The sequence below is a fragment of the Halyomorpha halys genome, unplaced genomic scaffold, assembly GCF_000696795.3.
Source record: "Halyomorpha halys isolate HHAL.00 unplaced genomic scaffold, Hhal_1.1 Scaffold841.1, whole genome shotgun sequence".
Classification (NCBI taxonomy): Eukaryota; Metazoa; Arthropoda; class Insecta; order Hemiptera; family Pentatomidae; genus Halyomorpha; species Halyomorpha halys.
Window position 1 is genome coordinate 334,906 of NW_027108805.1, and position 13,806 is coordinate 348,711.

The following is a 13,806-nucleotide window of genomic DNA, read 5'->3' on the forward strand; positions in this document are numbered from 1 at the left end:
TTTATCTTTGAAAATCGTATCTTGTAAGGTACTATAATGTAATATATTATACAATAAAGGTTGTATTTTTAAAAAATAAATTGGGTCCAGAGGTAAAGGACTCAATAAAGACAGTCTTTCACTTCCATTCATTTTTTTTTACATTTTGCTCTCGACTACTCCTAAGTTATGTATATATATAACTTAAGTATCGATGAAGCCTATATAATATAATATATATAACGTGACATGAAGGCCACTCTATACCTCCTCTACTCTTAGGGTACCCTGGTGTGTTGAGATGCCATGTCCTTTATTTATGGTCGAAGCATGGCATTGTCGAATTCTCTGCCTGAATCTGATGAGATGCACCCCGGAGCTCCGTAGAATTGAAACCACGATCGGAAAGTTGCCAACACTGCTTCCGACAACTTGTCCAGCACCTGATGCGCCATTGCCACGTTACTGAAGAAATAAAATATGGTTATCCATTTATATCCTCTCCTAGTGAAAGTGTCGACCTGTAGATCATTGAGCAGTGCATCAGTGGTTAGTATTTCCTGTGGTCAAGACAAGGGGAAGACTTGGAGAAGAAGCGGAAAAATAGGTAGAATCGAGGAGAGTTTTTAGGAGTGTACTCACAGAGGGGCGACCGCACGTTGGAGAACCACCATGTAAGAGGAGCACGCCAGTTTGTCTATTATACGAGCGAAGAGAGGAGTAAGCTGTCTGATAGACACTGGAAAACACATTCGTCTGCCGAGAGGCCATAGAGAGATTGAGTGGTGGAGAGAGGGAACTACAGGTCAGAGTATGTAACTGTCAGTTGATCACTCTGGGTAGGCCTTGCAGCATTAAAGGGGAAATAGAAATGTAATTGGGTAACTTGGGGGGGGGGGAGCTTAGGGAGGAAAGGTAACAGTCCATGTAATGAAGAAAATGCCCCGAGACAACCAGATAATCATTATCACTGATAATCATTGGCTACAAGATCTTTTGGAAAAGGTGGTAGCAAAGTTAAAAAATAGTGGGGTTCAGTAGGATATTAGAATTGGAGTGAAGAGGTACACCTGCCAGAAGCTCGTATATGACTAAGTGAGAATGGGTGTGATTAACTAGAGGGAGGGTTGGAAAGAGGCAATATTAAAGCAATATGATGATATTTTTTGAAAAGAAGAGGAAGTACTGAGAGCTACAGGAAAAACGGTACACGAAATAACATTAAAGCAGGATAGGGTGAAGTGCGTGAAGGAGAGGTGATATCCCGAGGCACTTCGAAAACACATTAGGGAAGAAATAGAAAGTTTACGGAAGCAAGTGATAATTGTGGACAGCACTTCGCCCTTCAACAGTCCATTGTGAGCAGTATGCAAAAATAGTGCCTCAGACGAATTCCACAGAATGAGGGAGTTCAACCTCAATCATTCTTGGTGTGTTAAGGTGCCACATCACATCGATATCCTTCATTTCCTTTCGGATCAAGAAGTTGTCAAATTCTCTTCCCCCATCCAACAAGATGCGGCCATTCCAAAACTACCTCCGGAAACCTGTTCCGCACCTGGTACACCATTGCCGCATTAGTGAAGAGGTCAATCATGGTCACCCATGTTCTTTCTCTCTTGGGGTCTATTCTCGCAGCCTCATTGTCTCTTTTCTTGTTCCACGGTGATTGAGACAACCAACCACATTTTTTTTTTACTTGGTTTATATAGTACATACATGTTATATTTGGCTAGGAACACCTTCCAGCCTGTAATTCTGGCTTACGATTCCTTCAGTTTTCCCACCCACTGGAGTGGTTTGTGGTCAGTATGTAACTTGAACCTTCTACTGAACACATATGGCCTAAAGTGATCGACAGCCCACACTATTCCAAGGAGGACTCGCTCCATTGTGCTATATCTAATTTCCGTCTCCACAAGGCAACTGCTGGCGTATGCCACTGGGCGCTCTCCCCCTTCGCCCTCCTGGGACAACATCGCTCCTAGCGCATACCCACTGTTATTATTGTGGAGTGCCGATTGAAATTCGGAAAAGCAAGTACCGGATCTTGCTGCAACCTCTCCATGCACGGTCTGATATTGTACCTGAGATCTTGTGCCATTGCCGTCCTGATTTCCACTCCAGAGCATTGGGATGTTCTTGTGGAATGGAGATTGACGGTAGGGGTGGAATCTGATTTGTAACTGGTGTAACTGCTACTGGTGGGTGTTCTGAGATAGATTCAAGATTGGGTCCCGGAATATACCGTTGTCCACCAAAGACATTTGCACTAACGCCTATGAAATTGCAGGTATAGAGAGCAAAAGTTATGTTGTATCACTCTTCTACTTTTTTCCTTGCGAATCCTGTTCCGGACTTTGGCCCATAACTTATACAAGGCCAAAACATTAACCGGTTATTTCATCCTCTCCCGGCAAAGTACCACGGCAATCCGTCGACATACCTGCATCCCAAAAAGAATTTCGAATGGGGCAAACCCAGTGGCTTTGTGTATGGAGTGGTTGTATGCTGCGACTGCCCGTTCCATGGCGTCATCAGGTTCCAGTCCTCTTTCTAGCTGGTACACTCTTAGGTTGTCACTTAGAGTGCTATGGAGTTGCTCCCTCCACGGGATTTTGGATGTTGAGGTGCCAAACCACTTAAAATATTCTCATTTCCTCTCTGATGCTTGTATTGTCGAATTCTCTCCCACTGTCGGAAGTAATTCTGTCGGGCACACCATATAATTGGAACCATGTCCGAAGGGCTCGTAAAACCGCCTCCGCTGATTTGTCCTGCACATGCTACCTTACTGAATACATCGATGACTATGACTCACTTATAGCCTTTCCAGGTGAAAGAATTCACCTGTAAGTCGCTTAGCGGTGTGTTCGCGGTAGAGGTCTCTTCTTGAGCTGCACGGGGTGGGTGCCGATCATATTTCGTACTGAGGCACATCTCGCATTTCCCAAGAATCTCCTGGATTGTGCGTTTTCTGCCCCACCAGAAATATTTGCGCCGCAATGCTTGTATAGTCTCGTTCAGCCCATGATGATTAGTTTTTCCTTGGTGATACGGCAACACCTCCTTTTGATGTTCTGGATCTCGTAGGGGGCCTACCATCAACGTGCTTCGAATAATTCATCGATCTTTGCCATTTTTTCCCATTCTCCATAGCCGTTAGATCTTTTCCCATACAGTCGCGTTTCCAACATATAAATGGTGAATCTTACCGGCGTTGGATGCTTCTTTTAGTTCTCTACAGATTTGATCCTCTTTGACACCTGGTTGTGACCAGGGCCCTGTTTCATAATGAAAGCTAATAGTATTAGTTCATAGTACAAGTGTAGAAACTAATGTGGTAATAATACTAATACTTATTTTTTTTATGATAGGGATGACTATTAGTAATATTACAGGAATTAAAAAATACTAAAGTACAAGTTACTATTGTACAAGTCTGTGTAATTGAAGTAAGATAAATCTACAAGAGAGGATAAGCTGACGGATGTTGATTGAATAATATCAGACGAGTGGTAGGAATAAGGGAGTGAGGCAAAGATTTATGAATAAGGTTACAAGAACCTGCGTGGGATGTGTTGTCAGGGTGATCTGTTCTATATGTAATATAGTCGCGTATCTATCTACAAGACTAATAGTATTAGTTTGTACTTTATTATGAAACAGGGCCCAGATAGTCGAAATGATACTGCTGCCGTACTTGCTATGTTCCATCTTCAGCAACCCCGTGGTTTTTGTCTTCCAAATAATCTGGTACTTCTTGTTGTTGATAATCTCCTCAAGCTCCTCTATTTTCGTCGGTCTTTCGTCGTTTGAAATTTCTTCTGCGAACGTCTCCTCCCCATTCTGGTTTTCTGGTGAGGCCGATTGCTGTTCTTCTTCCGGAGTCTACTCCCTCAAAAACTACCTCCCAATTCCAAACGTTTTCCCTTGGTCATATTCTGTTGTGTTAACCATTATTGCTCGCGAGAGCCACTTTCCTACTTCGTTTTCCTTTCCAAGTTTGTACGTGATGGCTCTGTTGTACTGGATCAACAGTTCTTTCCACCTTGTAATTATCGCCGACGATTCCTTTAGCTTCCCCACCCATTGGAGGGGCCTGTGGTCCGTCTGGACCCTAAATCTTCTCCCGAACAAGTAGGATTGGAAATGTTCTATTGACCATATTATCCCCAATAGTTCTCATTCCAAGGCGCTGTAACGTGCTTCAGCCTCTGTGACACCTTGCCTCACTTGCTTATGAAAGCATTGCTCCCAGCGCGTACTCACTAGCGTCTGTCGTGAGCGTGAACTACTTTTGGAAGTCAGGAAACGCTAGTACTGGTTTCTTCTACTACTGATCTTTCTGATTTTCTTATATTGTCTTCAATGGCCGGCGTCATTATTATCGCACTAACCTTCCTCAGCAAATTGTTGAGGGGTACCTGGTGTTCCGCCATATCAGGGACGAACCGACGATAGTATTTTAATGCTCCTAACAATCTTCTGATTCCTTTATGTCCATCCGATGTAAGGCGCTACCTTCTGCTCATCCGGTCTTAACCCCTCCTGAGATATGGCCTGTCCTAGAAAATGTATTTATTTTTGTCCCAGAATGACTTCTCTCGAGATAGTTTTAGTCCGAATTCTCGCATCCTATGGAAAACGCTCTTTAAGTGTTTCATATGGTATGTAACCGATTTACCTAAACACCAGGAGGTCATTCATGTAAATCTGGCATACTGATTTATCTATACCTCTCATAAATCCCTAACGAAGCGCTATTTGCAACATCTAGTTTCAATCACATACTAAATTCTTATATTCCCAAAATGGTAGTAAAACTTGAGAAATCTTCAGTTACAATAGTGAAATTAGGATTTTATGGGAAACAACAAATCCCATCAGATCATCTTTACTCACCGTCGTAAACCTCTCCTCTCCTGCCCTTCAGTATTTTTAATACCCCCCTAATGCCTGCTGAACAGATTCGCTATTTTCGAACTCCATCTTGACAAGAGACTTATTTGGAATCTCCATATTAAACTGAAACGGCAAGAAGCTACTCGTAGATTTCGATTACTACAGCACCTACTTGACTAACGCTCTAAACTCATTAACTACAAAAAAAACTCTTATACAATATGATAATCAGACAATTTGGATTTACGAAATTGAGCTTTGGGACTCCATCCAAACATCAAATTGCTCCCGTATCCAATCCTTTCAAACCAAAACCTTTGATGCTCCTTATTACATCACAAATAAACTCATCAATAAAAACTTCAGCATCCCATTCGTTGCAGATTTTGTCCGAAATAACCTTTCATTCCAAAACCATTACCCTCCCGAACCTATTAGATCCGCTCGTTACTAAGCCCTACAACCTTACACGCCCACCGTAATGTTATTACCTGAATTATATTTACTGGGTGCAGTTCCCTTAATTCAGCGTTGTGTAGCCTTCTAAATTGTCCCGTTAATTCATCCTTTTTCGGTCCGAATATTTTACATAAAACTTTATTTTGAAAACCTTCAGGGGCTGTTCATTTCTTAAGGTAAGAGGCCACGTCTCGCATCTGTAAAGAACTGTGGGGAGGACAATAGTTGTGTAAATTCTAATTTTTAAGTTTTTGGATAATTTATAATAAATAACCAGTTCTTATTGTTGATAGTACTAAATAATGGGTAAATAAGAAATATTAAAGTATTTGATAAACAACTAAAGGAGAAAATATGAAAAATATAGGCAGGTTTGAATCGGAAAAACCGACACCATCCGATGTCACCTAATCACCAGCGTTTGTTTACAATATAATATATATTGTATTCTTGACAGGAAAAAAGTTCATAAAAAAAAGTAATATTCGTTATTTTCACCTAAACAACCCTAATTTTTTTAGCAACAGAAATATAACAATATTTTATACCATTAGGAAACGTTGGCACAATTAAATAGGTTACACCAATTTATTTGTGTTTCATTTTGACCGCACCTCCAACCACCTTTTCCTTGTACGTCATCCACGGTCAACTATCTCTCATAATTAACAATATTTTATTCAAAATTGCCCCCTTTCTCGTCTTAGATTTTCATCACAAAAAATAGCGATGACTTGAACACAAGTCCAGCTATCTACTCAAATTTTGGGGACGAAGTTGGATGAGGATGGTAAGTGAAAGTTGTGCGATACTCCCACTGCACCCGATTTTTTACTTCATAATAAACTTTTGGAATTTTTTTTTTCTTCATTTATACATTGGTAATTGCTTTTTATTATAAGTGAACTGTATGCATGTACATTGTTTTTTCTTATTTGTTCTACTTAGTTGCGCGTCGATTCTCAACAGTGGCGTAATGTTGTGGGGTGTTAAAATCTCACTATAAATAATAATATCTTATATCGATTTGAACTATTTTATTTCATATTTTTGTCGCACCTACGATTCGGACTGATTGAAATGAGAACGGATCATTTTTCATTACTTATTCTGTGTCGAAACTGGGGAGTCCCTTTTCTTAAAATGAATGTAAAATTTTAAAGTTTTAGATTATAGGCAGAACTTTTGTTTTTAATTTTAAAAAAATTATATTATGTTTCAATAAAAATATAAATTGTAACAGTATCGTTCTAGGTCTAACTGTAAGCCGATTTGTGTTTTGTTTTCAATTGGCTAAAAACGTAATGTTGCCTATCATCAATGTATAATCGTTATAGTTCTATACCTGTCATGTCAATGTAAGTGTCATACATGTAAGAATTTTTGTAATAAATCTGATTATTATAATATAAAATATGTATGCCCGACTTTTTTGTTTGTAACCTGTATATAAAGAATAATGATTGTTCTTGCCAAGGATTTCTTTAAAATTACTGTATACTTTAGTATTTTAAATTAAAATATATAGATAACATGGCGACGAAATATACTTCTGATCTGGGCGGCTGACGCCCACGCTACGCCACTGATTCTCTGTAGTGTTGTGCCGGACAACCGGTCATTACCCGGCACGAGGTTTACCCAACGTTTACTCGGTACTCGGTTTTCAGAAGTAGTGCCTAGTTTAGCTAATCTTCCATTCCGGATTAATTAGCGGAAGTAGGAAACGCCATGAGTCTTACGCATAGCCTGGAAAATGTTTATCTTGTAAAAGTCACAAGATGGTTATAATAACTGCCCTGGAATTTTTTTAAAACTATTTTCAAAAATAAAATATCTTTGAAAATCTTTCGGCAAAATATTGTATATCTTTATTGAGTGTTGATTTGTTTATAATTTTGAAATTATTTTGCATAATTTTCTCTTTTTTATTTTGAATGAAATTTACTCGAAGAAATTAAATTTTCTAACGTTATCTCTAAATTTCTCTTCAAGAGGAATGTTTGTTTCTAAAAGTTCTGTTTTATTTTTTTTTCACCATCACGTACAAAACCTAGTAGTACAAGAGCCCAAGAGGAGAAAAAAGACAGTTATCTCACCCCAATTTTTCATTACTTTAATGAAAACTATGTGTAATTATTAGTCAAAGTTAATGAGTCTGCTAAGAATAGGTAGGGGGAATAAACAATGACGGCTGTTTCAAAACGACAAAAAATAATAATTTTTCATTCGGAGCTATCTATATCTTCAAAAGTAGCAACAACACAAGAAAACCTAAGAGAACGTCATTTAAAGAAGAGTAAATTTGTTAAAATATGAGCCCTAATCGAGTTATTTACGTTAAATAGCTCTCGAGATATAGCTTTTAAAAAGCAACATTTCATAAAAATGCTGTACAGAATGTATTGAAAGATAAGTAGTTAGTGAATTTATTTTGAGAAATCTATATCTCAAAAACCATTCGACGTACTGTCTACTACAGATGTCTATTAGCACTCGAATTAAAACTAGTTTAATGGGCTATAAAGTAATTTATGACCTTTATCTTCGAACGAATAGTAGTTTTCATGACATTTGCTAAAATAAATTGATTTATAGTTTGGAAAAATTTTCATGTGCCAAATTTATATATCTTATAAATTACTACCCCTACGAAAATATGTGTTATAAACTACTTTATAGTAAGTTAAATTTCCTTTATTTTGAGTGCTTGCAGACATATGTACGTCTTATGGTTCTAGACATATATGTTTTCAAAAATTTAACATTTTATCCGAACAACTAGAAATTAACGTTTTGTGAATTTATTTTGCCTAATATCATATTAACTACTACTCATACACAGATAAAGGGTATAAACTATTTTAAAGTAAATTTAACTAGCTTTAATAGTATTAAGCTAAATACGTACAGGGCCCTGTTTCATAATAAAGTACAAACTAATACTATTAGGTTTGTAGATTTATCTTAATTCGATTACACTGACTTGTACAATAGTAACTTGTACTTTAGTATTTTTTAATTCCTGTAATATCACTAATAGTCATCCCTATCATGAAAAACATAAGTATTAGTATTATTACCATACTAATTTCTACACTTGTACTATGAACTAATACTATTAGCTTTCATTATGAAACAGGGCCCAGATGGTCTTATGGTTTCTGAAATAAAATTTTTTATAAATCAAACTTATTTTCTGAACAACTATAAATCAATTTATTTTAGCAAATAACATGAATTAATTATCTATTAATTTTTCAGTACATTTTTATGAAATGTTGCTTTTTAAAAACCTTTATCTCGAGAACCATTGAACGTAAATAGCTCAATTAGGGCTAATATTTCAGAAAATTTACTCTGCTTTAAATAATGCCCTCTTAGATTTTCTAGTTTGTTTGTAATTTTAAAGATAAAGAGATCCGGATAAAAAATTAATTTTGTTTAACGTTTTGAAACAGCCGCCATTTTTTATTTCCCATAACTATACTTGGCAGACTCATCAATTTTGACTAGTAATTATACATAGTTTTCGTTAAAGTAATAAAAAATTGGGGTGAAATAAGTGCCTTTTTTTCTTCCCGGCCCTTGCACTACAGGTCATACTTCTAAACTTAAGAGCTGTGGAGTCCGCACTAGCTTAATCCGCCTCTGCGGGTTAAGTAATGAAGTTACTCTTCATAGGTTCATTTTCCGAGTACCTGGTAATTTATGATGTGATTTGAACCGGTTGTACGAAACCTGTATTATTTTTTTAACGTGTTAAATAAAAAAAAAAACGATTTTTTATACACATGAAATTTTTATAATTTACCTACATGCAGGGCTGGAACCAGGAATTGTGCCGCCACCTCTTACATCCCCTCCTCCCAATATAAGTCAACAGTATTTTAGGTAACATTGACTTAATTAAATTAAACATAATTACTAATTCTAAAAATTATGTGCCGCCCAAGGTAAGTGCCCTCGTCCCTGCTAACATGGATCATATTTCATTGTTAAATATTTACGTAATAATAAAGTACATAATTATTTAATTTTCATTTTGCAGGAATATATCCCCGAGTAACCGACGTTTAGACAACGTTATTACCCGGCATTCAGTGAAATATAAACTTAATTTATCTAAGTGTTACCCCGCTTAACGCCGATTTTGGGGTAAAAGGGAGCCTGTGGAAGGAGTTCCTGCGAGGCATGATGAACTTACTCCCCTTCCCACTGCCACACCTTCCAATCTTATACTTGGACATTTATTTTAGGAAAGCTGTTTAAAATCGCGTTTGTAAATACAAAATGAACAACTAAATTTTACAATTTAATATTTTGGTATTTTATTCTTTCAGTGCTGTATGAGAGGATCTGTGTACTAGGTGAATTCCATACTCCTAATTGAAAGTGTCGATCTAATATATATTTTTAATTTTGAATTACAATTCATTTTCCAATTAAATATATAATATAATAATAAAAACGCCTATTGTATTTATATGTAATGGAAACAAGTTCTTAAGAAAAACAAATTTTGTTCACCTTCAAGGCGTTTGAAGTGTTCTCCCTTGCTATTTATTATTCACTAATGTGTAATAGTAACCCAAAAAGTCCTTGTGGTAGTGTTATTATGACAGTGTGGTTTCGTTTCATAAGGTCTGTTCTGACGACCACTTTTTTTTTTTCCAAAACCTATACAGCGCATGCTCTGCACAGTTATCATAAATAGCTTCCTTGTAGCTTGTGTAGTGATTTTAATTTGTCAGTTCCTCTAGATGTATATTGGATATATTGGAATTTTAGTTGAATGGCATCGTCGTGTAGGAATTATAGGTTTATTCAGGTTAGCTGTCCAGAAATATACGAATCCTGCTTATTATATTTCTTAATTTAAGGAGCTTTGGGAAACATTTGTTAAAATAGTATCGAACTTAGCAGATTATCCCGGAATTTTTAAACCTGTTACTATCTTCACTTCCGATAGTACCTTATTATGGGCTTGAATTTTGCTTTTTAAATATTGTTAATAAAGAGTTTATTTTACTTATTTATTTTGTTAGTTTATTCATTAACATAAGAATTTAAGAAAAAAACATTTTTTTATTAATTGATGGTTTTGTTAAATTGTGATTGATTATGGATTCTCGGGATCAAACAATTTTTTTGTTTTATTGTGAATATTCTTTTGTGTTGTTTTATATTTTTAAATTAATACTTCTATAATATGTTAGTACGTATTATTTTGAAGTTTGTAATATGGTACTAGTGGTTACCATGACTACTGAGTGGGGGCGCCGCCGATCGATCATACTCGTACATTTCCCTTCTGTTGTTACCTTCCTTCATTATATTGTTTCTCAGAAAATAACTATTCTTTTAGATTTTTTAAATTATCTTACGTAATAATTCAATAATTGTTCATCACATGATAAACATATCATATCTAAAACAATGTTTTGGAGGATCGTTTAATATTTGTATGAAATCATCTTTATTTTGTAGTTTAATGAATTTTAATCATTAGGAACATTTTATTATGATATTACATTGAAAATAAATATCCCTTCTTGAGATTAATGCTCTGATTGATTTCATGTTAAAATATGTGCCAATTTAGTGTTCCTTCATTCTGTTGTTTGGTTCTTTAAAGGTGTCAAATAGTTAGTACCTAGGTTCTGATAGTGATTGTAGTGGTATGGTGGTGTGTTGGGGGCCGGTAGGGGGAACCCTCGGCATCCCGAAATCACCAAGTTTTCATCAGGGACTTGATCTTGCTGCTGCACCTACAAGACAATCCTACAATCAAATCATATCTGTCTCCATACCTGCCCAGCTGCCTTCCTTTTCAGGTATTTTTAATAGTGATATGTATACTAAAACATAAAAAAAGTGGATTATATGTGCTACCGATCTCAAGGTTTTATAGAAATTTTAGGTGTTGTGTATTTAACAGAATATGAGCTCAATGAATATTTTGTTAGTATTTCAGTGAAGGTAAACTTACCAAATATTTTGTATTATTTAATGGCATTAAACTTATTATATCTATTACATTGTTTTTCATTGAATTGAGTATCATCCTTGCAAGAAAGAATTCCCTTTTAAAACATTAGCTATTTATCCTTTATCATATTCTGTTGAACATGGAATAAAAATGTAATCACAGTGGGCTGGGAGTGTTGATTTTTTTTTCATAGGTCTTCATTGTCAACTATAAACAAATAAAAAAACATGTAATTCAATGTGGAGACAACTCACATTTATTTATTTTTGTAGTATAAAATGTACTTGTTTTTTTGTTTTTTTCGTTTTTATTTGAATTTCCCATGTCCATTGTCTTCTTAAATGACCATAGCTTTCTCCATCAATAAAGGATTTAATCTTCCCTTATTATAGGTAATGAATTTTAAAAGTTACATATAACTACATTTTTAACTTTGTATATTGTACATTACATCAACATCATTCATATATTGACTTGAAATTTCAGGATATTCATCTGATTTTATTAATCTAAAGTATTTTTTAACATGCCAAGATTTTAACAAAATCTCTAGATTTTCTTAAATCTAACATGTTCCCATAATCCCATCTTTTAAATATCAGTTTTGAATTAATTAATATTGGTTATGACCTCTTCTGCTTACTATATAAAAATTAAAAATTGTCTTTGTTTATTAAGACATTTTATTGTTATTAGTATTTTTTATGTTTATTAATTTTAAAATCGTCATTTTTGTAATTGTATTTAACTAATCACTCTCCTCCAGTTAATCTCTCTGTATTGGTGTCCAATTTTCTGCTTGCTCTTAGGTGTATTATTTCTTTTCATTTTATCTAAATCTTTAAGTAATATCTATTAATTTGGTTTTGGTTGTTAAGTTTTCTCCCAAACTTAAAGTTGGGTTTAAGTAAGTAAGTTGAGTTAAAACTCGACTGAAAACATTTTTATTCTAAGTTCCTAGCAAGTTAGAATGGTACAAACTTAATAACTGATATTATAAACTTAATACCAACTGATATTATAAATGTTTATAATATCAGTTGTTTGGAAGAGAGGGGGGCAAAATTTAGGTATTCCCAACAATTTTTAGCTGATTTCACAGCTTACCAGAGGGAAATACAACCCTCTAAACAGCATTAATATGCCATTTTGAATATAATGGTGAAATCTGAAATTGTTCTGGAGAAAAATAAGAAATATTAGAATGAGCAAGAGAAACTGGTGTGTGAAGATGAGTGGATTCTAGAGGCGAGAAAAGCAGTTTGAAAATGAATAAATGGATCCTGTGTACAATCAGAACAAGGGTTGTAATGAGGATGAGTTCAATGAGGTGATAGAGGATGATATTGAACTAACTGTCGATATGATAAAGACAGGAAAACGCCAAGTGGCGGTGAGATGAAATGACTTGGCACTTGGCAGTCAGAGTTCAAGCTAACAGCCCTGATGAAGGTTAGAAATTCTGGCCGAAATGTTGGCACGATTAAATAAGTTACTTCAACTTATTTGTGTTTTATTTTGACCGCACCCCACAACCATCTTCTCCTCGTATAAGTCATCCACGCCCAACTATTTCTCATAATTATGTGTCTTTTTGTATTCTTTACATAATAAATATTTTAACTCTTTACAATAACATGGCTTAGTTTCTTTTTATTTCCTTTTTGTAAACACAGAAATTTGATAAACATGTTAAAAATTTTGTGAAAAATGATTTATTAGGGATATTTATATTCCCCTTCTTTCACATCAAGTCACCCTGTGGTATTTTCAAGCGTCGGAGAGTGTCCAGCCAGTACTGCCACCATTTGTAGTCTCTTCCCATGTTCATGGCTTGCTTATTTGTGTTTTATTTTGACTGCACGCCCCAACCATCTTCTCGTATAAAAAAAGGCACAGTATTTCAATTTACATAACGCAGTAAGTGTACATAACACACTTTATTTATCACCATCATCAACATGACTTTTGAGTAGAAGGTTATATATTCTTACATGTCTTTCCCTATATCTGTTAATGCTGTTTATATCTATTTAAAACTTTACACGAGACCTGAGCTCTTTTATTTTAATTTTGTTGAAGCCAATCTTTCACTGTGGGATGGTGTTTGATATATTCAAACTTGTTTTGTTTGCTTGTCTCTTAAACCATCAATTTTTTATATTTAGGGCTTTCAAATAGGAAGTCTATTTATGTACATGGGCCGGTAAAATAGAGAGACTGAAAAAGTTACATATGTGGGATAGGTCTACCTCATTTTCTTGTTTCCTCATCCCTTCTCGCAGAACTCGATTAGTTATAGCTATTTGGAACCATTGAAGGTGAATTTTTTTTTTTTACTTTCTCATTGTGCTACTAGAAAGTGGCCTTTATGATTTTTTTTCTTAGTTTATTTAACGTAGCAGTTAGTGTTTTGTAATGTATTATTTCATCATTACTTCTGATTTACTTAGTTGTTTTTCATTATTAAG

General features: G+C 35.2%; 1 protein-coding gene across 5 annotated transcripts in view; it reads left to right on the plus strand.

Moving 5' to 3' along the window:
- The window catches only part of LOC106686584 (serine/threonine-protein phosphatase 2A 56 kDa regulatory subunit gamma isoform), a gene marked incomplete at its 3' end in the record, with an annotated part of 114,886 nt that overhangs the window by 50,119 nt on the left and 50,961 nt on the right, over positions 1-13,806 (plus strand). The window contains 1 exon segment of one of the 5 annotated variants that reach the window (XM_014429969.3): positions 10,523-11,180. Within the exon segment in view, the coding sequence (XP_014285455.1) occupies positions 11,027-11,180 (154 nt within the window). 5 annotated transcript variants of the gene reach the window in all.